This window comes from Eucyclogobius newberryi, unplaced genomic scaffold, assembly GCF_026437365.1.
Source record: "Eucyclogobius newberryi isolate DKJ021-1_F unplaced genomic scaffold, fEucNew1.0.hap1 SCAF_92, whole genome shotgun sequence".
NCBI classification, from domain to species: domain Eukaryota; kingdom Metazoa; phylum Chordata; class Actinopteri; order Gobiiformes; family Gobiidae; genus Eucyclogobius; species Eucyclogobius newberryi.
The window spans coordinates 109252-134367 of NW_027316535.1; the positions used below are offsets into that span (position 1 = coordinate 109252).

Below are 25116 nucleotides of genomic sequence, written 5' to 3' on the forward strand. Positions count from 1 at the left end.
GCCTGAGCAGGGCCTTTTTAGACCAGTTTGTGGCCCGGTCTCAGGCCCGGTCTCAGAGGTCTCAGAGGTCTCAGAGGTCTCAGAGGTCTCAGAGGTCTCAGAGGTCTCAGAGGTCTCAGAGGTCTCAGAGGTCTCAGAGGTCTCAGAGGTCTCAGGCCCGGTCTCAGAGGTCTCAGAGGTCTCAGAGGTCTCAGAGGTCTCAGAGGTCTCAGAGGTCTCAGAGGTCTCAGAGGTCTCAGAGGTCTCAGAGGTCTCAGAGGTCTCAGAGGTCTCAGAGGTCTCAGAGGTCTCAGGCCCGGTCTCAGAGGTCTCAGAGGTCTCAGAGGTCTCAGGCCCGGTCTCAGAGGTCTCAGAGGTCTCAGAGGTCTCAGAGGTCTCAGAGGTCTCAGAGGTCTCAGAGGTCTCAGAGGTCTCAGAGGTCTCAGAGGTCTCAGAGGTCTCAGGCCCGGTCTCAGAGGTCTCAGAGGTCTCAGGCCCGGTCTCAGAGGTCTCAGAGGTCTCAGAGGTCTCAGAGGTCTCAGAGGTCTCAGAGGTCTCAGAGGTCTCAGAGGTCTCAGAGGTCTCAGAGGTCTCGGTGTCCGGTCTCCAGCAGAAGTCCTTCCAGTCCGAGTCTGGTCCGGACCGGGATGTGGGGCTGGTGGATCCACAGACTGAGGTAAACCAGGATCACGTCCGGACTCTGGCAATGAGCCAAGTCCTGGAGGATCTGGTTCTTCAAGTCCAGCTCAGATCTGAACCAGGTCCGGACTGAGCGCGCCCAGGACTCTGCAACAGACAAGACCAGGTCAATAAAAGATCTAAACCAGGTCTAAACCAGGAATAAACCAGGTCTAAACCAGGACTAAACCAGGACTAAACCAGGTCTAAACCAGGTCTAAACCAGGACTAAACCAGGTCTAAAGCAGGTCTAAACCAGGTCTAAACCAGGACTAAACCAGGTCTAAACCAGGACTAAACCAGGTCTAAACCAGGACTCACCAAAGCCTGCTGTGGTCCAGGTCTGGAACAGGGGGAGAGTATGGCCTTGGGTCCTGAACCGGTCCAAATCTGAGAGTCCCGAGTGAGAATCCAGCAACCGGTCCAGCTTCAGGGCCAAACTGGACTGCACGAGGTGAGAGACCAGTGTTAGACCAGAACTGAAACAGAACTAAAGCAGGACTAACCAGCTTCTTCACTATCTCCTGAAGTTTGCAGCATTCATCGTGCAGCTCTTCAGCTCCCCCTGCTGAAAAAGACTGGAACAACACAGAGTCCCCCATGGCCAAACGTCCCGGATCAGAGTGGGACTGAGACCTGGACCAGAAACAACAACAGACCAGAGTTAGTCCTGCTTTATTCCTGCTTTAGAGCTGCTTTAGTCCTGCTTTAGTCCTGCTTTAGTCCTGCTTTTGTCCTGCTTTAGACCTGCTTTAGTCCTGCTTTAGTCCTGCTTTAGTCCTGCTTTAGTCCTGCTTTTGTCCTGCTTTAGACCTGCTTTAGTCCTGCTTTAGTCCTGCTTTAGTCCTGCTTTAGACCTGCTTTAGTCCTGCTTTAGACCTGCTTTAGTCCCGCTTTAGACCTGCTTTAATCCTGCTTTAGTCCTGCTTTAGAGCTGCTTTAGTCCTGCTTTAGAGCTGCTTTAGACCTGCTTTAGTCCTGCTTTAGAGCTGCTTTAGAGCCGTTTTAGAGCTGCTTTAGTCCTGCTTTAGACCTGTTTTAGTCCTGCTTTAGTCCCGCTTTAGACCTGCTTTAATCCTGCTTTAGTCCTGCTTTAGAGCTGCTTTAGACCTGCTTTAGTCCTGCTTTAGAGCTGCTTTAGACCTGCTTTAGTCCTGCTTTAGAGCTGCTTTAGAGCCGTTTTAGAGCTGCTTTAGTCCTGCTTTAGACCTGTTTTAGTCCTGCTTTAGTCCTGCTTTAGAGCTGCTTTAGACCTGCTTTAATCCTGCTTTAGTCCTGCTTTAGAGCTGCTTTAGACCTGCTTTAGTCCTGCTTTAATCCTGCTTTAGACCTGTTTTAGACCTGTTTTAGAGCTGCTTTAGTCCTGCTTTAGTCCTGCTTTAGTCCTGCTTTAGTCCTGCTTTAGACCTGCTTTAGAGCTGCTTTAGTCCTGCTTTAGAGCTACTTTAGAGCTGCTTTAGTCCTGCTTTAGACCTGTTTTAGACCTGTTTTAGAGCTGCTTTAGTCCTGCTTTAGAGCTGCTTTAGAGCTGCTTTAGAGCTGCTTTAGAGCTGCTTTAGTCCTGCTTTAGAGCTGTTTTAGAGCTGCTTTAGAGCTGCTTTAGTCCTGTTTTAGAGCTGCTTTAGAGCTGCTTTAGTCCTGCTTTAGACCTGCTTTAGTCCCGCTTTAGTCCCGCTTTAGAGCTGCTTTAGTCCTGCTTTAGAGCTGCTTTAGAGCTGCTTTAGAGCTGCTTTAGTCCTGCTTTAGAGCTGCTTTAGTCCTGCTTTAGAGCTGTTTTAGAGCTGCTTTAGAGCTGCTTTAGAGCTGCTTTAGAGCTGCTTTAGTCCTGCTTTAGAGCTGTTTTAGAGCTGCTTTAGAGCTGCTTTAGAGCTGCTTTAGTCCTGCTTTAGAGCTGCTTTAGAGCTGCTTTAGTCCTGCTTTAGAGCTGTTTTAGAGCTGCTTTAGAGCTGCTTTAGAGCTGCTTTAGTCCTGCTTTAGAGCTGTTTTAGAGCTGCTTTAGAGCTGCTTTAGAGCTGCTTTAGTCCTGCTTTAGAGCTGCTTTAGTCCTGTTTTAGAGCTGCTTTAGAGCTGCTTTAGAGCTGCTTTAGTCCTGCTTTAGAGCTGTTTTAGAGCTGCTTTAGAGCTGCTTTAGAGCTGCTTTAGTCCTGCTTTAGAGCTGTTTTAGAGCTGCTTTAGAGCTGTTTTAGAGCTGCTTTAGAGCTGCTTTAGTCCTGTTTTAGAGCTGCTTTAGAGCTGCTTTAGTCCTGCTTTAGAGCTGCTTTAGTCCTGCTTTAGTCCTGCTTTAGAGCTGCTTTAGTCCTGTTTTAGAGCTGCTTTAGAGCTGCTTTAGTCCTGCTTTAGAGCTGCTTTAGTCCTGCTTTAGAGCTGCTTTAGTCCTGCTTTAGAGCTGCTTTAGAGCTGCTTTAGAGCTGCTTTAGAGCTGCTTTAGTCCTGCTTTAGAGCTGCTTTAGTCCCGCTTTAGAGCTGCTTTAGTCCTGCTTTAGAGCTGCTTTAGAGCTGCTTTAGAGCTGCTTTAGAGCTGCTTTAGTCCTGCTTTAGAGCTGCTTTAGTCCTGCTTTAGAGCTGTTTTAGAGCTGCTTTAGAGCTGCTTTAGAGCTGCTTTAGTCCTGCTTTAGAGCTGTTTTAGAGCTGCTTTAGAGCTGCTTTAGAGCTGCTTTAGTCCTGCTTTAGAGCTGCTTTAGAGCTGCTTTAGTCCTGCTTTAGAGCTGTTTTAGAGCTGCTTTAGAGCTGCTTTAGAGCTGCTTTAGTCCTGCTTTAGAGCTGTTTTAGAGCTGCTTTAGAGCTGCTTTAGTCCTGCTTTAGAGCTGCTTTAGTCCTGTTTTAGAGCTGCTTTAGTCCTGCTTTAGAGCTGTTTTAGAGCTGCTTTAGAGCTGCTTTAGAGCTGCTTTAGTCCTGCTTTAGAGCTGTTTTAGAGCTGCTTTAGAGCTGTTTTAGAGCTGCTTTAGAGCTGCTTTAGTCCTGTTTTAGAGCTGCTTTAGAGCTGCTTTAGTCCTGCTTTAGAGCTGCTTTAGTCCTGCTTTAGTCCTGCTTTAGAGCTGCTTTAGTCCTGTTTTAGAGCTGCTTTAGAGCTGCTTTAGTCCTGCTTTAGAGCTGCTTTAGTCCTGCTTTAGTCCTGCTTTAGAGCTGCTTTAGTCCTGTTTTAGAGCTGCTTTAGAGCTGCTTTAGTCCTGTTTTAGAGCTGCTTTAAAGCTGCTTTAGTCCTGCTTTAGAGCTGCTTTAGTCCTGCTTTAGAGCTGCTTTAGTCCTGCTTTAGAGCTGCTTTAGTCCTGTTTTAGAGCTGCTTTAGAGCTGCTTTAGTCCTGCTTTAGAGCTGCTTTAGTCCTGTTTTAGAGCTGCTTTAGAGCTGCTTTAGTCCTGCTTTAGAGCTGCTTTAGTCCTGTTTTAGAGCTGCTTTAGTCCTGCTTTAGTCCTGCTTTAGACCTGCTTTAGAGCTGCTTTAGTCCTGCTTTAGAGCTGCTTTAGTCCTGTTTTAGAGCTGCTTTAGAGCTGCTTTAGTCCTGCTTTAGAGCTGCTTTAGTCCTGTTTTAGAGCTGCTTTAGAGCTGCTTTAGTCCTGCTTTAGAGCTGCTTTAGTCCTGTTTTAGAGCTGCTTTAGAGCTGCTTTAGTCCTGTTTTAGAGCTGCTTTAGAGCTGCTTTAGTCCTGCTTTAGAGCTGCTTTAGTCCTGCTTTAGAGCTGCTTTAGAGCTGCTTTAGTCCTGTTTTAGAGCTGCTTTAGAGCTGCTTTAGTCCTGTTTTAGACCTGCTTTAGAGCTGCTTTAGTCCTGTTTTAGTCCTGCTTTAGAGCTGCTTTAGTCCTGCTTTAGAGCTGCTTTAGTCCTGCTTTAGAGCTGCTTTAGTCCTGCTTTAGTCCTGCTTTAGAGCTGCTTTAGTCCTGTTTTAGAGCTGCTTTAGAGCTGCTTTAGTCCTGTTTTAGAGCTGCTTTAGAGCTGCTTTAGTCCTGCTTTAGAGCTGCTTTAGTCCTGCTTTAGAGCTGCTTTAGTCCTGCTTTAGAGCTGCTTTAGTCCTGCTTTAGAGCTGCTTTAGTCCTGTTTTAGAGCTGCTTTAGAGCTGCTTTAGTCCTGCTTTAGAGCTGCTTTAGTCCTGTTTTAGAGCTGCTTTAGAGCTGCTTTAGTCCTGCTTTAGAGCTGCTTTAGTCCTGTTTTAGAGCTGCTTTAGTCCTGCTTTAGTCCTGCTTTAGAGCTGCTTTAGTCCTGTTTTAGAGCTGCTTTAGAGCTGCTTTAGTCCTGTTTTAGAGCTGCTTTAGAGCTGCTTTAGTCCTGCTTTAGAGCTGCTTTAGAGCTGCTTTAGAGCTGCTTTAGTCCTGTTTTAGAGCTGCTTTAGAGCTGCTTTAGTCCTGTTTTAGACCTGCTTTAGAGCTGCTTTAGTCCTGTTTTAGTCCTGCTTTAGAGCTGCTTTAGTCCTGCTTTAGAGCTGCTTTAGTCCTGCTTTAGAGCTGCTTTAGTCCTGTTTTAGACCTGCTTTAGAGCTGCTTTAGTCCTGTTTTAGTCCTGCTTTAGAGCTGCTTTAGTCCTGCTTTAGAGCTGCTTTAGTCCTGCTTTAGAGCTGCTTTAGTCCTGTTTTAGAGCTGCTTTAGTCCTGCTTTAGTCCTGCTTTAGAGCTGCTTTAGTCCTGCTTTAGAGCTGCTTTAGTCCTGCTTTAGAGCTGCTTTAGTCCTGCTTTAGTCCTGCTTTAGAGCTGCTTTAGTCCTGCTTTAGAGCTGCTTTAGTCCTGTTTTAGACCTGCTTTAGAGCTGCTTTAGTCCTGTTTTAGTCCTGCTTTAGAGCTGCTTTAGTCCTGCTTTAGAGCTGCTTTAGTCCTGCTTTAGAGCTGCTTTAGTCCTGTTTTAGAGCTGCTTTAGTCCTGCTTTAGTCCTGCTTTAGAGCTGCTTTAGTCCTGCTTTAGAGCTGCTTTAGTCCTGCTTTAGAGCTGCTTTAGTCCTGCTTTAGTCCTGCTTTAGAGCTGCTTTAGTCCTGCTTTAGAGCTGCTTTAGTCCTGCTTTAGAGCTGCTTTAGTCCTGCTTTAGAGCTGCTTTAGTCCTGTTTTAGACCTGATGTTGCTGATCCTGGTGCAGATGTTTAACCCTTCGTCGTTCAGTCGGTCCCAGCGCAGAATTATATTATGAAAATCTGCTGCGTTGTCTCTTATTTTGCGAGCACTTCCTCTGAGCTCCGCAGACTTCCTGTGGGAACCTGAGAGAAAAACAAAGAAACTAAATATAAAAAAACAGAACACAACCAGAGCAGATGATAAAATAATAACAATGAATTAAAATACATTTTAAATCGAATTTATTCACCTCAATTATGTCCAAAAGAATCGAACAAATCCTCCCAAACCAATCCACAAAGACACAAGACGACACAAGACCATCTTTACACACAATGAGACACACAAGAGGACATAAGATCATTGTTACACACAATGAGACACACAAGAGGACATAAGACCATCTTTACACACAATGAGACACACACAAGACGACACAAGACCATCTTTACACACAATGAGACACACACAAGAGGACATAAGACCATCTTTACACACAATGAGACACACACAAGAGGACATAAGACCATCTTTACACACAATGAGACACACACAAGACGACATAAGACCATCTTTACACACAATGAGACACACAAGACGACATAAGATCATCTTTACACACAATGACACACACAAGAGGACATAAGACCATCTTTACACACAATGAGACACACACAAGACGACATAAGATCATCTTTACACACAATGACACACACAAGAGGACATAAGACCATCTTTACACACAATGAGACACACACAAGACGACACAAGACCATCTTTACACACAATGAGACACACACAAGAGGACATAAGACCATCTTTACACACAATGAGACACACACAAGACGACATAAGACCATCTTTACACACAATGAGACACACAAGACGACATAAGACCATCTTTACACACAATGAGACACACACAAGAGGACATAAGACCATCTTTACACACAATGAGACACACACAAGACGACATAAGACCATCTTTACACACAATGAGACACACACAAGACGACATAAGACCATCTTTACACACAATGAGACACACACAAGAGGACATAAGACCATCTTTACACACAATGAGACACACACAAGACGACATAAGACCATCTTTACACACAATGAGACACACACAAGAGGACATAAGACCATCTTTACACACAATGAGACACACACAAGACGACATAAGACCATCTTTACACACAATGAGACACACACAAGACGACATAAGACCATCTTTACACACAATGAGACACACACAAGACGACATAAGACCAACTTTACACACAATGAGACACACACAAGAGGACATAAGACCATCTTTACACACAATGAGACACACACAAGACGACATAAGACCATCTTTACACACAATGAGACACACACAAGACGACATAAGACCATCTTTACACACAATGAGACACACACAAGAGGACATAAGACCATCGTTACACACAATGAGACACACACAAGAGGACATAAGACCATCTTTACACACAATGAGACACACACAAGAGGACATAAGAGCATCGTTACACACAATGAGACACACACAAGACGACATAAGACCATCTTTACACACAATGAGACACACACAAGACGACATAAGACCATCTTTACACACAATGAGACACACACAAGACGACATAAGACCATCTTTACACACAATGAGACACACACAAGACGACATAAGACCATCTTTACACACAATGAGACACACACAAGACGACATAAGATCATCTTTACACACAATAACACACACAAGAGGACATAAGACCATCTTTACACACAATGAGACACACACAAGACGACATAAGATCATCTTTACACACAATGACACACACAAGAGGACATAAGACCATCTTTACACACAATGAGACACACACAAGACGACACAAGACCATCTTTACACACAATGAGACACACACAAGACGACATAAGATCATCTTTACACACAATGACACACACAAGAGGACATAAGACCATCTTTACACACAATGAGACACACACAAGACGACACAAGACCATCTTTACACACAATGAGACACACACAAGACGACATAAGACCATCTTTACACACAATGAGACACACACAAGACGACATAAGACCATCTTTACACACAATGAGACACACACAAGACGACACAAGACCATCTTTACACACAATGAGACACACACAAGAGGACATAAGACCATCTTTACACACAATGAGACACACACAAGAGGACATAAGACCATCTTTACACACAATGAGACACACAAGACGACATAAGACCATCTTTACACACAATGAGACACACACAAGAGGACATAAGACCATCTTTACACACAATGAGACACACACAAGAGGACATAAGACCATCTTTACACACAATGAGACACACACAAGAGGACATAAGACCATCTTTACACACAATGAGACACACACAAGACGACATAAGACCATCTTTACACACAATGAGACACACACAAGACGACATAAGACCATCTTTACACACAATGAGACACACACAAGAGGACATAAGACCATCGTTACACACAATGAGACACACACAAGAGGACATAAGACCATCTTTACACACAATGAGACACACACAAGGGTTAGCACTAGGTCAGAGACCACAACATGGTGAAGACCGAGAACGCTCCAAATCTGAAGCGTACGAGACATTTGATGAGAGTTCCTGGTGTCGTCCAGTGTAAGATCGTGTCCGTCGTCGCCGGGAGCAACAGTTATAACATGAAGTCTCAGATTGTACCATTATTCTTGTATCAAATGATTGATCAACTCTGCAGCAGACTGTGTCATGGATGAGTCCTACACTTGTGAGGAATGTAGTGAGCTGCCCTCTGTAGTGACCTGCCCTCTGAAGTGACCTGCCCTCTGTAGTGAGCTGCCCTCTGTAGTGACCTGCCCTCTGAAGTGACCTGCCCTCTGTAGTGAGCTGCCCTCTGTAGTGACCTGCCCTCTGTAGTGACCTGCCCTCTGAAGTGACCTGCCCTCTGTAGTGAGCTGCCCTCTGTAGTGACCTGCCCTCTGTAGTGAGCTGCCCTCTGTAGTGACCTGCCCTCTGTAGTGACCTGCCCTCTGTAGTGACCTGCCCTCTGAAGTGACCTGCCCTCTGTAGTGAGCTGCCCTCTGTAGTGACCTGCCCTCTGTAGTGACCTGCCCTCTGAAGTGACCTGCCCTCTGAAGTGACCTGCCCTCTGAAGTGACCTGCCCTCTGAAGTGACCTGCCCTCTGAAGTGACCTGCCCTCTGTAGTGACCTGCCCTCTGAAGTGACCTGCCCTACAGTGACCTGCCCTCTGAAGTGTGGACGTGTTAGTAGGACTATGTATGTAGTGGATATGTGTCATTTAAGTGCTGTTAGGGTCATATCCATCCATATTGTCTGATGTAACAGTTATTCAACTACATGTAGGGTTAGGGTTAGGGTTACATGTGTAGACCATGTAGGCCGTGTAGACCATGTAGGCTGTGTAGACTGTGTAGACCATGTAGGCTGTGTAGACTGTGTAGACCATGTAGGCCGTGTAGACCATGTAGGCCGTGTAGACTATGTAGACCATGTAAGCCGTGTAGGCCGCGTAGACCATGTAGGCCGTGTAGACCATGTAGACTGTGTAGACCATGTAGGCCGAGGTCTACACAGGATTTTGCATTGTGGAATAAGTAAGTTTTTCGACAGCGCCCCAACCCCCTGTCATATGTACATGTGTGTTGAATATGTGTACATGTTATGTGTTGAATATGTGTACATGTTATGTGTTAAATATGTGTACATGTTACGTGTTGAATATGTGTACATGTTATGTGTACATGTTATGTGTTAAATATGTGTACATGTTATGTGTTGAATATGTGTACATGTTATGTGTACATGTTATGTGTTAAATATGTGTACATGTTATGTGTACATGTTATGTGTTAAATATGTGTACATACGGATGCTCTATGGTAAACACTATATATGGGAGTGTGTGTGATAAGGACGACCTCGTGCTGCCTGTGTTCGGAAATAACACGTTTACAACTAAACTACTGCTCGTCATTTTACACCCCCCAACCCCTAACCCCTAACCCCCCAATCTCTAACCCCCCAACCCCTAACCTCTAACACCCCAACCCCTAACCCCCCAACCCCCCAATCTCTAACCCCCCAACCCCTAACCTCTAACACCCCAACCCCTAACCCCCCAACCCCTAACCCCCCAATCTCTAACCCCCCAACCCCTAACCTCTAACACCCCAACCCCTAACCCCCCAACCCCTAACCCCCCAATCTCTAACCCCCTAACCCCTAACCCCCCAATCTCTAACCCCCCAACCCCTAACCTCTAACCCCCCAACCTCTAACCTCTAACCCCCCAACCCCTAACCTCTAACCCCCCAAACCCCTAACCTCTAACCCCCAACCCCTAAACCCCAACCCCATAAGATCATAAGACTATAAGAGCATAAGAGCATACCCCAACCCCTAACCCCTAACCCCCCAACCCCTAACCTCTAACCCCCCAACCCCCAACCTCTCACCCCCCAACCCCTAACCCCCCAAACCCCTAACCTCTAAACCCCGACCCCTAACCCCCCAACCCCTAAACCCCAACCCCATAAGAGCATAAGATCATAAGACCATAAGAGCATAAGAGGAGAGCATAAGAGCATAAGAGCATAAGACCATAAGAGCATAAGAGGAGAGCATAAGAGCATAAGATCATAAGAGCATAAGACCATAAGAGCATAAGACCATAAGAGCATAAGATCATAAGAGCATAAGAGGAGAGCATAAGAGCATAAGATCATAAGAGCATAAGAGCATAAGACCATAAGAGCATAAGACCATAAGAGCATAAGATCATAAGAGCATAAGATCATGAGAGCATGAGAGCATGAGAGCATAAGAGCATAAGACCATAAGAGCATAAGAGGAGAGCATAAGAGCATAAGATCATAAGAGCATAAGATCATAAGAGCATAAGATCATGAGAGCATGAGAGCATGAGAGCATAAGAGCATAAGACCATAAGAGCATAAGAGCATAAGATCATAAGACCATAAGATCATAAGTGCATAAGACCATAAGAGCATAAGAGCATAAGATCATGAGAGCATAAGAGCATAAGAGCATAAGATCATAAGACCATGAGAGCATAAGAGCATAAGAGCATAAGAGGAGAGCATAAGAGCATAAGACCATAAGATCATGAGACCATAAGATCATGAGAGCATAAGACCATAAGACCATAGGAGCATAAGAGGAGAGCATAAGAGGAGAGCATAAGAGCATAAGAGCATAAGACCATAAGAGCATAAGATCATGAGAGCATAAGACCATAAGACCATAAGAGCATAAGAGGAGAGCATAAGAGCATAAGATCATAAGAGCATAAGATCATAAGAACATAAGACCATAAGAGCATAAGACCATAAGATCATAAGACCATAAGATCATAAGAGCATAAGAACATAAGACCATAATACCATAAGAGCATAAGACCATAAGAGCATAAGACCATAAGAGCATAAGATCATAAGTGCATAAGACCATAAGAGCATAAGATCATAAGATCATAAGAGCATAAGACCATAAGAGCATAAGACCATAAGATCATAAGACCATAAGAGCATAATACCATAAGAGCATAAGAGCATAAGAGCATAAGACCATAAGATCATAAGTGCATAAGAGCATAAGATCATAAGAGCATAAGACCATAAGATCATAAGAGCATAAGAGCATAAGAGCATAAGACCATAAGAGCATAATACCATAAGAGCATAAGAGCATAAGAGCATAAGATCATAAGTGCATAAGAGCATAAGAGCATAAGAGCATAAGATCATAAGAGCATAAGACCATAAGATCATAAGACCATAAGACCATAAGAGCATAAGACCATAAGAGCATAAGAGCATAAGACCATAAGAGCATCTTTACACACAATGAACAATACAAAATGAACTGAACGAGGCTGTGATAATGAGCCCGGACTCATTCTTTAAAGTATTGCACACATTTCAAATCGATGACTTCAAAGTGAAAAACATTAGGGCTTTTTACGATGGTCATGTGACTCTGAGGGGTCAGACAGGGCAATGCCTGGTCCCTCCTCCTGTTTACAGAGGAACACACAATAACATGAAAAAAATGAATTTTTTCCTTGAAAAACAGGATTTGTATTGTCAATCTCAGGGGTTCAGCGGAGGTCAAGACACACATGACTCATGGTACCAGCACCTAAAGGAGTCTAACCTGTATCTAAACTCCTTTTAGGGTTAAGTCTTGGCACCAGCCTCAAAGGGCCAAAAGGTCAGCCAGTAAATATTCATTATGTTTTTGTTTTTGTGTGAAAATGTTCTTTGAACACGGTTCATTTTGAGCACCAGTAAAATATAAACCAATTAAGAAGTGTTCAGTGAAACTGGAGGGTTCAGAACCACTGCTCTGCACATGGTCTATTCTTATCACGGTGTTGTATGTATTGTATATGTTTATATGTCCCTCACCTTCCATGTCCTCGGTCCAGACCCGGTCTTGGTCCAGGATCAGAGCCCGGTCAGGAACACGTGGTGCACGTGGTGGAGGAAGACGCCCAAACGAGCGGAAACAGCGCCCCCTGCTGTACAGGAAGACCACGTGCTTCAGACTCTGCGCGGGGGCGTGGCGTGCGCATTAAAGCACGAGGCATTTTTAAATACTGCAATATAAATGACATATTCATTGAATAAACATGAACAAAGAAAATGTCATATAAACGCAGCCAGTAAAAGCGGCGTCCTCACGTCTCCTGCAGAGGGCGCCCTAAGCACGCCGGAAGTGACGTGAGAGCAGCGGAAGTAAAGGTCCGCGTGCGCAGTCTGTGAGAGGAAGATGGCGGACGCAGAAGGTGAGGCTCGTGAGGCTCCGCAGCAAAACTGCAAAACCTCCTTTTAAACTGTCTTAAACTCTTTTTGAGTCCGCGCTTTTCCCGCGGGTCAATGTCACGCTTATTCTGAAAATGTGTCAATCATAGTTTATCTGAGGCTCTGCGCCAAAACTCACGAGTGACCGCGTCTTTCTGTGTCCCTCGTGTATTTCTGTGTCCCTCGTGTCTTTCTGTGTCCCTCGTGTATTTCTGTGTCCCTCGTGTCTTTCTGTGTCCCTCGTGTATTTCTGTGTCCCTCGTGTATTTCTGTGTCCCTCGTGTATTTCTGTGTCCCTCGTGTATTTCTGTGTCCCTCGTGTCTTTCTGTGTCCCTCGTGTCTTTCTGTGTCCCTCGTGTATTTCTGTGTCCCTCGTGTCTTTCTGTGTCCCTCGTGTCTTTCTGTGTCCCTCGTGTCTTTCTGTGTGTCCGTCGTGTCGCTCCGTCTTCTACATTTCGTGTCGTTCGCGGTCTTCAGATGTTGAGAAAAGCGCGTTTCTGCAGCATCGGCGTTGCCACGTGTTTCTGCTCCGTTCCGCTTCTCATCGCGCACATCGACATTTAACATCTACATTTGAAGATTTAAGTTAACGTGACAAATCTGCGCTGCTTTTCTTCAGAATGGCGCTGTTCAGGAGGTTTGGCCGCACCACGTGTGTTTGCGCGCGCACGTGTTTCAGCCGCAGCTCTGAAGCTGATATTTAATAAAACTCATTAAATCAGGACTTTTAGTTTGAAAGGAGTTCACGCTTCATTAGACCACGTGGTATGGAGGAGGACGTGGCGTAAAATGTCGGACTTGGACGTCGCGGCAGCACGGGCTGCTTTACGTGTTACTCTGGACACGTGACACGAATATTCTATTTTTCAGGGAAAAAGAAGAAAAAGGCAAAGAAAGTTCAAGATGATGAAGTTGGGGTGAGTCACATTATTAGGGCCTAATACTGGGCCCGTTTTATTTTGTAGGAGTTGGTGAGCCCGTTTTATTTTGTAGGAGTTGGTGAGCCCGTTTTATTTTGTAGGAGTTGGTGAGCCCGTTTTATTTTGTAGGAGTTGGTGAGCCTGTTTTATTTTGTAGGAGCTGCAGCAGAGTGAAGACTTCCTGATCAAACCAGAGTCTAAAGCTGCAACTCTGGACACGTCGCAGTGGCCGCTGCTGCTCAAGGTCAATATAATATCATACTATACAATATAATCATATATAATATACATGCATACATACAACCACTGGTGGTCTGTGAAGTGATGAACTTGTTTATCCATTCTATGAGCTCTGATTGGCCGGCGCCTCGTTATTGTGCCACTCCCGTTCTGGGGGCGGGGCTTGTCTGTGCAGTGATAATTGTCTTTCGACGTTCTGTCGACGAGACGTTTGAGCTGCACAGATAAAACGAGCGCTGCTGAAAAGAGCGAAGACGATCAAACGGATCTGATCACAGACGACTGTCACTGTAGTACCTGTGATACGACTAATGCAGGTTACTGTAGTACTTAAGTACTCGTGTTATATATTTTTCCTAAACTGAATGTTTTTGTAGAACTTTGACAAACTGAACATCAGGACGAGTCATTACACTCCTCTGGCCAACGGCAGCAACCCCCTGAAGAGGAACATCCAGGACTATGTCAGGTACAAGTACTACTACTACTGCAGTACCACAGTCACACCCCCTGAAGAGGAACATCCAGGACTACGTCAGGTAGTCCTGGATGACCGCGGTCCTGACCCTGCTGTGGTTCTGTTTTCAGGTCTGGCTTCATAAACCTGGACAAACCGGCCAACCCGTCGTCCCATGAGGTGGTGGCGTGGATCAGGAGGATCCTGAGGGTGGAGAAGACGGGCCACAGTGGCACTCTGGACCCAAAGGTCACCGGTTGCCTCATCGTGTGTGTGGACCGGGCCACGCGGTTGGTCAAGAGCCAGCAGAGCGCAGGTAACGTGTGAAGGTCAGACCTCTGCAGAGCGCAGATTTAAACCACGCCCGCCCCCTGCGCGGCTCCGCCCCCTGCGGGCTACAGTAACAGACGGTCACTGCCCTGTGTTTCAGGAAAAGAATATGTGGGCATCGTCCGACTGCACAATGCCATCGCTTCCACGCACCAGCTCGCTCAGGTGAACAATACTAATACTGCAGTACTGAGAGCCGCGACTCCTAGAACAGACACCGGGGGCGCGGCCACGCCTCTGGTCAGACACCGGGGCGCGGTCAGAGGAGTGAAGCTCGAGATGGTTTCGCATTTTTGCTGAACTCTGTCATCATCTCTTGGCTGTCTGACCTCTAATGACCAATCAAGCACTAGGAGCCGCAGTAGGTTCTAAAGGTCAGACCTGTAGATCTTGCGCTTCTACAGCGTGTCACTGCCCCCTGGTGGCAGTTTGCCAGTATCCATAAACTAGACTTATGGCCACCAGGGTTCAATAACGCCAACAATGGCCCTGTGACCATTGTGTCCACATCTGATTATTTATATTGAACGTTGACTTTTTAAAGGTAAAAATGTGACTAGCTCTGTCCTGACCCCCTCCTGCTCGTCCTCTCTCTGTCCTGACCCCCTCCTGCTCGTCCTCTCTGTCCTGACCCCCTCCTGCTCCTCCTCTCTCTGTCCTGACCCCCTCCTGCTCGTCCTCTCTCTGTCCTGACCCCCTCCTGCTCGTCCTCGCTCTGTCCTGACCCCCTCCTGCTCGTCCTCGCTCTGTCCTGACCCCCTCCTGCTCGTCCTCGCTCTGTCCTGACCCCCTCCTGCTCGTCCTCGCTCTGTCCTGACCCCCTCCTGCTCGTCCTCGCTCTGTCCTGACCTTCTGCTCGTCCTCGCTCTGTCCTGACCTTCTGCTCGTCCTCGCTCTCTCCTGACCTTCTGCTCGTCCTCAGACCCTGGAGACTCTGACCGGAGCCCTGTTCCAGCGTCCTCCGCTCATCGCTGCAGTCAAACGTCAGCTCCGAGTCAGAACCATCTACGAGAGCAAACTCATCGAGTACGACCCTGAGAAACGCTTAGGTCAGATGTTAGACCGTCTCCTGACTCTCCTGGTGTTTGACTCAGTCTTCTCTCTTGGGCTCTTCTTGGCGAGCTGTGGTTCCTCTGACCTTCTCGTTCTCTTGTAGGCATTTTCTGGGTGAGCTGTGAGGCGGGAACATACATCAGGACTCTGTGTGTTCACTTGGGGCTGCTCCTCGGCGTTGGGGGACAAATGCAGGAGCTGAGGAGGGTCCGCTCCGGTGTGCTGGGCGAGAAGGTGAGTGCACCTCTGACAACGAAAAATCCCTCTAGACTTGACCCGGGACCCTACAAACCCCTCTAGACTTGACCCGGACCCTACAAACCCCTCTAGACTTGACCCGGGACCCTACAAACCCCTCTAGACTTGACCCGGGACCCTACAAACTCCTCTAGACTTGACCCGGGACCCTACAAACCCCTCTAGACTTGACCCGGGACCCTACAAACCCCTCTAGACTTGACCCGGGACCCTACAAACCCCTCTAGACTTGACCCGGGACCCTACAAACTCCTCTAGACTTGACCCGAGACCCTACAAACCCCTCTAGACTTGACCCGGGACCCTACAAACCCCTCTAGACTTGACCCGGGACCCTACAAACTCCTAGACTTGACCCGGGACCCTACAAACCCCTCTAGACTTGACCCGGGACCCTACAAACCCCTCTAGACCTGACCCGGGACCCTACAAACTCCTAGACTTGACCCGGGACCCTACAAACTCCTAGACTTGACCCGGGACCCTACAAACTCCTAGACTTGACCCGGGACCCTACAAACTCCTAGACTTGACCCGGGACCCTACAAACTCCTAGACTTGACCCGGGACCCTACAAACTCCTAGACTTGACCCGGGACCCTACAAACTCCTAGACTTGACCCGGGACCCTACAAACTCCTAGACTTGACCCGGGACCCTACAAACCCCTCTAAACCTGACCCGGGACCCTACAAACACATTGACTTGACCTGGGACCCTACAAACCCCTCTAGACTTGACCCGGGACCCTACAATCCCCTCTAGACCTGACCCGGGACCCTACAATCCCCTCTAGACCTGACCCGGGACCCTACAATCCCCTCTAGACCTGACCCGGGACCCTACAAACTCCTAGACTTGACCCGGACCCTACAAACCCCTCTAGACTTGACCCGGGACCCTACAAACCCCTCTAGACTTGACCCGGGACCCTACAAACTCCTCTAGACTTGACCCGGGACCCTACAAACCCCTCTAGACTTGACCCGGGACCCTACAAACCCCTCTAGACTTGACCCGGGACCCTACAAACCCCTCTAGACTTGACCCGGGACCCTACAAACCCCTCTAGACTTGACCCGGGACCCTACAAACTCCTAGACTTGACCCGGGACCCTACAAACCCCTCTAAACCTGACCCGGGACCCTACAAACACATTGACTTGACCTGGGACCCTACAAACCCCTCTAGACTTGACCCGGGACCCTACAATCCCCTCTAGACTTGACCCGGGACCCTACAATCCCCTCTAGACCTGACCCGGGACCCTACAATCCCCTCTAGACCTGACCCGGGACCCTACAATCCCCTCTAGACCTGACCCGGGACCCTACAAACTCCTAGACTTGACCCGGGACCCTACAAACCCCTCTAGACTTGACCCGGGACCCTACAAACCCCTCTAGACTTGACCCGGGACCCTACAAACTCCTAGACTTGACCCGGGACCCTACAAACCCCTCTAAACCTGACCCGGGACCCTACAAACACATTGACTTGACCTGGGACCCTACAAACCCCTCTAGACTTGACCCGGGACCCTACAATCCCCTCTAGACTTGACCCGGGACCCTACAATCCCCTCTAGACCTGACCCGGGACCCTACAATCCCCTCTAGACCTGACCCGGGACCCTACAATCCCCTCTAGACCTGACCCGGGACCCTACAAACTCCTAGACTTGACCCGGGACCCTACAAACCCCTCTAGACTTGACCCGGGACCCTACAAACCCCTCTAGACCTGACCCGGGACCCTACAAACTCCTAGACTTGACCCGGGACCCTACAAACTCCTAGACTTGACCCGGGACCCTACAAACTCCTAGACTTGACCCGGGACCCTACAAACTCCTAGACTTGACCCGGGACCCTACAAACTCCTAGACTTGACCCGGGACCCTACAAACTCCTAGACTTGACCCGGGACCCTACAAACTCCTAGACTTGACCCGGGACCCTACAAACTCCTAGACTTGACCCGGGACCCTACAAACCCCTCTAAACCTGACCCGGGACCCTACAAACACATTGACTTGACCTGGGACCCTACAAACCCCTCTAGACTTGACCCGGGACCCTACAATCCCCTCTAGACCTGACCCGGGACCCTACAATCCCCTCTAGACCTGACCCGGGACCCTACAATCCCCTCTAGACCTGACCCGGGACCCTACAAACTCCTAGACTTGACCCGGACCCTACAAACCCCTCTAGACTTGACCCGGGACCCTACAAACCCCTCTAGACTTGACCCGGGACCCTACAAACTCCTCTAGACTTGACCCGGGACCCTACAAACCCCTCTAGACTTGACCCGGGACCCTACAAACCCCTCTAGACTTGACCCGGGACCCTACAAACCCCTCTAGACTTGACCCGGGACCCTACAAACCCCTCTAGACTTGACCCGGGACCCTACAAACTCCTAGACTTGACCCGGGACCCTACAAACCCCTCTAAACCTGACCCGGGACCCTACAAACACATTGACTTGACCCGGGACCCTACAATCCCCTCTAGACCTGACCCGGGACCCTACAATCCCCTCTAGACCTGACCCGGGACCCTACAATCCCCTCTAGACCTGACCCGGGACCCTACAATCCCCTCTAGACCTGACCCGGGACCCTACAAACTCCTAGACTTGACCCGGGACCCTACAAACCCCTCTAGACTTGACCCGGGACCCTACAAACCCCTCTAGACTTGACCCGGGACCCTACAAACTCCTAGACTTGACCCGGGACCCTACAAACCCCTCTAAACCTGACCCGGGACCCTACAAACACATTGACTTGACCTGGGACCCTACAAACCCCTCTAGACTTGACCCGGGACCCTACAATCCCCTCTAGACTTGACCCGGGACCCTACAATCCCCTCTAGACCTGACCCGGGACCCTACAATCCCCTCTAGACCTGACCCGGGACCCTACAATCCCCTCTAGACCTGACCCGGGACCCTACAAACTCCTAGACTTGACCCGGGACCCTACAAACCCCTCTAGACTTGACCCGGGACCCTACAAACCCCTCTAGACCTGACCCGGGACCCTACAAACTCCTAGACTTGACCCGGGACCCTACAAACTCCTAGACTTGACCCGGGACCCTACAAACTCCTAGACTTGACCCGGGACCCTACAAACTCCTAGACTTGACCCGGGACCCTACAAACTCCTAGACTTGACCCGGGACCCTACAAACTCCTAGACTTGACCCGGGACCCTACAAACTCCTAGACTTGACCCGGGACCCTACAAACTCCTAGACTTGACCCGGGACCCTACAAACCCCTCTAAACCTGACCCGGGACCCTACAAACACATTGACTTGACCTGGGACCCTACAAACCCCTCTAGACTTGACCCGGGACCCTACAATCCCCTCTAGACCTGACCCGGGACCCTACAATCCCCTCTAGACCTGACCCGGGACCCTACAATCCCCTCTAGACCTGACCCGGGACCCTACAAACTCCTAGACTTGACCCGGACCCTACAAACCCCTCTAGACTTGACCCGGGACCCTACAAACCCCTCTAGACTTGACCCGGGACCCTACAAACTCCTCTAGACTTGACCCGGGACCCTACAAACCCCTCTAGACTTGACCCGGGACCCTACAAACCCCTCTAGACTTGACCCGGGACCCTACAAACCCCTCTAGACTTGACCCGGGACCCTACAAACCCCTCTAGACTTGACCCGGGACCCTACAAACTCCTAGACTTGACCCGGGACCCTACAAACCCCTCTAAACCTGACCCGGGACCCTACAAACACATTGACTTGACCCGGGACCCTACAATCCCCTCTAGACCTGACCCGGGACCCTACAATCCCCTCTAGACCTGACCCGGGACCCTACAAACTCCTAGACTTGTCCCGGACCCTACAAACCCCTCTAGACTTGACCCGGGACCCTACAAACCCCTCTAGACTTGACCCGGGACCCTACAAACTCCTCTAGACTTGACCCGGGACCCTACAAACCCCTCTAGACTTGACCCGGGACCCTACAAACCCCTCTAGACTTGACCCGGGACCCTACAAACCCCTCTAGACTTGACCCGGGACCCTACAAACCCCTCTAGACTTGACCCGGGACCCTACAAACTCCTAGACTTGACCCGGGACCCTACAAACCCCTCTAAACCTGACCCGGGACCCTACAAACACATTGACTTGACCTGGGACCCTACAAACCCCTCTAGACTTGACCCGGGACCCTACAATCCCCTCTAGACTTGACCCGGGACCCTACAATCCCCTCTAGACCTGACCCGGGACCCTACAATCCCCTCTAGACCTGACCCGGGACCCTACAATCCCCTCTAGACCTGACCCGGGACCCTACAAACTCCTAGACTTGACCCGGGACCCTACAAACCCCTCTAGACTTGACCCGGGACCCTACAAACCCCTCTAGACTTGACCCGGGACCCTACAAACTCCTAGACTTGACCCGGGACCCTACAAACCCCTCTAAACCTGACCCGGGACCCTACAAACACATTGACTTGACCTGGGACCCTACAAACCCCTCTAGACTTGACCCGGGACCCTACAATCCCCTCTAGACTTGACCCGGGACCCTACAATCCCCTCTAGACCTGACCCGGGACCCTACAATCCCCTCTAGACCTGACCCGGGACCCTACAATCCCCTCTAGACCTGACCCGGGACCCTACAAACTCCTAGACTTGACCCGGGACCCTACAAACCCCTCTAGACTTGACCCGGGACCCTACAAACCCCGTCTTGGTCCAGGTCCAGAGAGTTGAGTCCGGTCCTGGTCTCGGTCCAGGTTCTGGTAATTAATCTCTGGGAAATGAAATGCACGAGACAAAGCGGCGTGCTGTCATTATACGCCGCCAGACTTAGTGCTGACATCACACATGGCTGGACTAATCTGAACGCACTGACCTTTAAAGATTGGATTTTTTTTTTTATTTCACTAAATTCAAAATGGCTGCTCATGTTTGGCCTCGGCTCGTTTTTCTTCTATAAATGTGACTTTTATTTCAGGAGAATCTGGCGACGATGCACGACGTTCTGGACGCTCAGTGGCAGTTTGACCACAACAAAGACGAGACGTACCTGAGGCGGGTCATTTTCCCTCTAGAGAAACTTCTGATCTCCCACAAACGCATCGTCATGAAGGACAGCGCCGTGAGTAAAAACACGTGTGTGTGTCACGCCTCTGGTCAGACACCGGGGGCGCGGCCATGCCTCTGGTCAGACACCGGGGGCGCGGTCAGAGGAGTGATGAAGCTCGAGATGGTTTTGCATTTTTGCTGAACTCTGTGATGTCATCTCTTGGCTGTCTGACCTCTAATGACCAGAGTAGGCCCCGTCCTCGGCCTAACGTTGTAGGATCCAATCAGAGCCCAGCGTTTAACTGAGAACACTTGGTCACATGTTGTTCCAGGTGAACGCCATTTGTTACGGAGCAAAGATCATGCTTCCTGGAGTTCTGAGGTACGAAGACGGCATCGAGATGAACCAGGACATCGTCATCATCACCACCAAAGGAGAGGCCGTGTGTACAGGTACTAATACTTAAAAGATACTGCAGTACTGTGCCATGAGACCATGTACAGATACTGCAGTACTGTGCCATGAGACCAGGTACAGATACTGCAGTACTGTGCCATGAGACCATGTACAGATACTGCAGTACTGTGCCATGAGACCATGTACAGATACTGCAGTACTGTGCCATGAGACCATGTACAGATACTGCAGTACTGTGCCATGAGACCATGTACAGATACTGCAGTACTGTGCCATGAGACCATGTACAGATACTGCAGTACTGTGCCATGAGACCATGTACAGATACTGCAGTACTGTGCCATGAGACCATGTACAGATACTGCAGTACTGTGCCATGAGACCAGGTACAGATACTGCAGTACTGTGCCATGAGACCAGGTACAGATACTGCAGTACTGTGCCATGAGACCATGTACAGATACTGCAGTACTGTGCCATGAGACCAGGTACAGATACTGCAGTACTGTGCCATGAGACCAGGTACAGATACTGCAGTACTGTGCCATGAGACCAGGTACAGATACTGCAGTACTGTGCCATGAGACCAGGTACAGATACTGCAGTACTGTGCCATGAGACCATGTACAGATACTGCAGTACTGTGCCATGAGACAAGGTCCTGGTCCCACATGATGAGCCGATAGAACCATGAGCTTCTGCTGTGTTGACCTCCATCTATCACCCGACTCTGATGGGCCAGGCCCCGCCCTTTCCTGCCCCCGCCCCCTCGTTAACTCTTGTGTTTGCAGCCGTGGCGCTCATGACCACAGCGGTCATCTCCACCTGTGACCACGGAGTCGTGGCTAAAATCAAGAGGGTCATCATGGAACGAGACACTTATCCTCGGAAGTGGGGCCTGGGGCCAAAGGTACGTGGGGGGGGGGCAGAGTGCGTGGTCCGTGGGTGGTCCGTGGGTGGGTGGTGTGCCGTGGGTGGTCCGCCGTGTGTGGTCCGTGGGTGGGTGGTGTGCCGTGTGTGGTCCGTGGGTGGGTGGTGTGCCGTGTGTGTGGTCCGTGGGTGGGTGGTGTGCCGTGTGTGTGGTCCGTGGGTGGGTGGTGTGCCGTCCGTGGGTGGGTGGTGTGCCGTCCGTGGGTGGGTGGGTGGTGTGCCGTCCGTGGGTGGGTGGGTGGTGTGCCGTCCGTGGGTGGGTGGGTGGTGTGCCGTCCGTGGGTGGGTGGTGTGCCGTCCGTGGGTGGGTGGTGTGCCGTCCGTGGGTGGGTGGTGTGCCGTGTGTGGTCCGTGGGTGGTGTGCCGTGTGTGGGTGGTGTGCCGTGTGTGGTCCGTGGGTGGGTGGTGTGCCGTGGGTGGTCCGTGGGTGGTGTGCCGTGGGTGGGTGGTGTGCCGTGGGTGGTCCGTGTTTCTAATGGTCCTGGTCCCACATGATGAGCTGATAGAACCATGAGCCTTTGGCCGTGCTGACCTCCATCTATCACCCGACTCTGATGGGAGAGGACCCTGGCAGGACGGGACCCTGGCGGGACGGGCCGCCACGACCTCTGGTCCTGACGTTTCAAACTTGTGTTTCAGGCGAGTCAGAAGAAGATGATGATCCAGAAAGGTCTGCTGGACAAACACGGGAAACCCAATGGAAACACGCCTTCAGAGTGGAGCAAGGAGCACCCAGACTACACGTGTGTACTAGTACTGCAATACTACACCCTACTTTAGCACAGTTGTAGTAGTACAGTAGTTGTACTCTTGCAGACAGTTATCCCTCTGTGAGCTGTGGTGCTCTCAGTGGGAGTCAGTCTGCTACAGAAACACTCATAGAGAACGAGTGAGGTCACTGTGACCCTGCCCACTCTCACCTGAGGACACGCCCCTGAATACTATGACTGTACCTATCCTAATGGAGTTGGTGCGAGTTTGGGATGTAATGCTGCATCTAAACTGACCTTTGACCTCCTGTTTCAGTGTGAAAGTGAAGCCAGATCCAGATCAAACTCCAGCAAAGGTTGGTGTGTGTGACCTGACCTGAGACGCTTGGATTCAAAGCCTAACCTGAGACTTGCTTTGTTACAGAGGAAACGTGCAGACAGTGAGTCTGATGCCCCGGACACGCCCCTCATCGCCCCGGATACGCCCACTGTCGCCCCTGACGATACAGAGACAAAGAAGAAGAAGAAAAAGAAAAAGGACAAAAAGATGAAGGTGGAGGAAGCTGAGCCCGAGGGCGTGGCAACAGACCCGACAGAGACCCCTGAGGTGAGATGTGACCCTTGACCCCAGAGACCACAGGGGGCGGAGTCGGGAGTGATGATGCTTGAGATGGTTTCGCATTTTCACTGAACTCTGTGATGTCATCATCTCTTGGCTGTCTGACCTGGCCAATAAGGCCCTGCCCCCTGTAAGGCCACGCCCTGTACAATATGACTTGAACTGAAGTGTTTATGATTATGCCGCACGGGGCGCTTGGCTGGGGCCTGCACGGGGCCACCGCGCTTGGCTGGGGCCAAACCGGTGTAAGATTGTTCTAAATTTTATTTTTCAGGTGAAAAAGAAGAAAAAGAAGAAAAAGGAAGCTGAGGGTTCAGAGTGAAGCAGAGGATTGTGGGAAACATCTAATGGATTATGACTGACTCTGGAGTCGTCTGGACTTTATTTTTGTAAAAATTTGTTTTTGTAAATATCGTTTATTCTGAAATAAACTTTTTATATGTGAATCTGTGTGTGTCCTGCAGAGGGCGCTGTGTCCTGCAGAGCAGGGGCCCCAACCACCGGTCCACAACATGTTAACTACCCGGCCACACAAACCATAAACTCTAAACGCTGCTTCTCCTCATGACACTAGAGCTCGTCTGTGGGTGTGTCATGAAAAGCCTGAGGAAATTGCAAATGAAATCCATTAAATACAATGAAGTATATTATATTTGCTCTTGTCCTGTAAGAACATCACTGATACTGCATTATACATTTGTAATACATGTGTGACACCTGTCTGACATGTGCCAGGTTCAGAAAAAGCCATTTTGCTAAATGCGTCGCAATTTCTCTCATGCGATGCCTTCGTCAGATAAAAGTGTTCATCGCAGCTTTAGTGATAAAAAAATGTGTAAATTGCAAAACAAGCGCTTAAAAGTACTGATAACTGTCACTAACTGCATGACATGTAGGACACGAACCACGACACCTGTAGGACGCTGTGTGGACACGACACCTGTAGGACGCTGTGTGGACACGACACCTGTAGGACGCTGTGTGGACACGACACCTGTAGGACGCTGTGTGGACACGACACCTGTAGGACGCTGTGTGGACACGACACCTGTAGGACGCTGTGTGGACACGACACCTGTAGGACGCTGTGTGGACACGACACCTGTATAATACATCCATCATTGTCCTCCATCAGTCCCCGAGGGCCGGTGTTCATGCTCGTACAAAAGGGGTTTTCCGGCCGTTTCCGCAGATCTGTGATCAAAGTTTTTTTTTACCTTTTTTTTGTAAATAGTGGAACTTTTTCAAGCCATCCTGGTGATTGTTTTGTTTGTTGCATGACGGTGACGCTCTCATCCTAACCGCCCCGTCATCTCTTCTCCCGGAGCGCGCACTAAGCGCTCTTCGTATTTGCGGAGTGCGCGTTGAATCAGAACCTTCAGTTCCCTGAACTGCTGCCCGGACACTTTTCCCGCTGTAAAGCGTTCACACACTCGGCACCTACGCACCAGGCTCACCTCCTGCTCCTCCTCCTGCTCCTCCTCTTCT

At 49.4% G+C, this 25116-nt stretch overlaps 2 protein-coding genes, 1 long non-coding RNA gene and 4 other non-coding genes across 7 annotated transcripts; 6 read left to right on the forward strand and 1 right to left on the reverse strand.

The window, feature by feature from the left end:
- Positions 1 to 528: 528 nt before the first annotated feature.
- On the reverse strand, positions 529 to 12264 carry cinp (cyclin dependent kinase 2 interacting protein). Its single transcript, XM_072439559.1, has 5 exons — positions 12192 to 12264; positions 5684 to 5825; positions 1164 to 1293; positions 979 to 1102; positions 529 to 765 (listed from the first exon to the last, which is right to left on the reverse strand). The coding sequence occupies exons 1-5, from the start codon at positions 12196 to 12198 to the stop codon at positions 563 to 565; spliced, it is 606 nt and encodes a 201-aa protein (XP_072295660.1). The 5' UTR covers positions 12199 to 12264; the 3' UTR covers positions 529 to 562.
- LOC140354525 (uncharacterized) lies at positions 1021 to 12380 on the forward strand. The gene is made up of 3 exons (XR_011925984.1): positions 1021 to 1111; positions 1188 to 1320; positions 12212 to 12380. It is a non-coding gene; the product is annotated as an uncharacterized lncRNA (long non-coding RNA).
- A 120-nt stretch (positions 12381 to 12500) lies between these two features.
- dkc1 (dyskeratosis congenita 1, dyskerin) lies at positions 12501 to 24074 on the forward strand. Its single transcript, XM_072439560.1, has 15 exons — positions 12501 to 12571; positions 13459 to 13505; positions 13666 to 13752; positions 14126 to 14217; positions 14337 to 14521; positions 14636 to 14700; positions 15458 to 15584; positions 15692 to 15822; positions 20881 to 21024; positions 21284 to 21404; positions 22161 to 22279; positions 22939 to 23042; positions 23326 to 23365; positions 23434 to 23616; positions 23903 to 24074. Exons 1-15 carry the CDS (start codon positions 12556 to 12558, stop codon positions 23948 to 23950), a joined length of 1509 nt encoding a protein of 502 aa, XP_072295661.1. The 5' UTR covers positions 12501 to 12555; the 3' UTR covers positions 23951 to 24074.
- Positions 21113 to 21187, forward strand: LOC140354532 (small nucleolar RNA SNORD53/SNORD92). Its single transcript, XR_011925988.1, has one exon. It is a non-coding gene; the product is annotated as a small nucleolar RNA SNORD53/SNORD92 (small nucleolar RNA).
- On the forward strand, positions 22036 to 22108 carry LOC140354530 (small nucleolar RNA SNORD83). The gene has a single exon (XR_011925986.1). It is a non-coding gene; the product is annotated as a small nucleolar RNA SNORD83 (small nucleolar RNA).
- LOC140354529 (small nucleolar RNA SNORD83) lies at positions 22786 to 22859 on the forward strand. The gene has a single exon (XR_011925985.1). It is a non-coding gene; the product is annotated as a small nucleolar RNA SNORD83 (small nucleolar RNA).
- Positions 23660 to 23737, forward strand: LOC140354531 (small nucleolar RNA SNORD53/SNORD92). Its single transcript, XR_011925987.1, has one exon. It is a non-coding gene; the product is annotated as a small nucleolar RNA SNORD53/SNORD92 (small nucleolar RNA).
- Positions 24075 to 25116: the final 1042 nt, after the last annotated feature.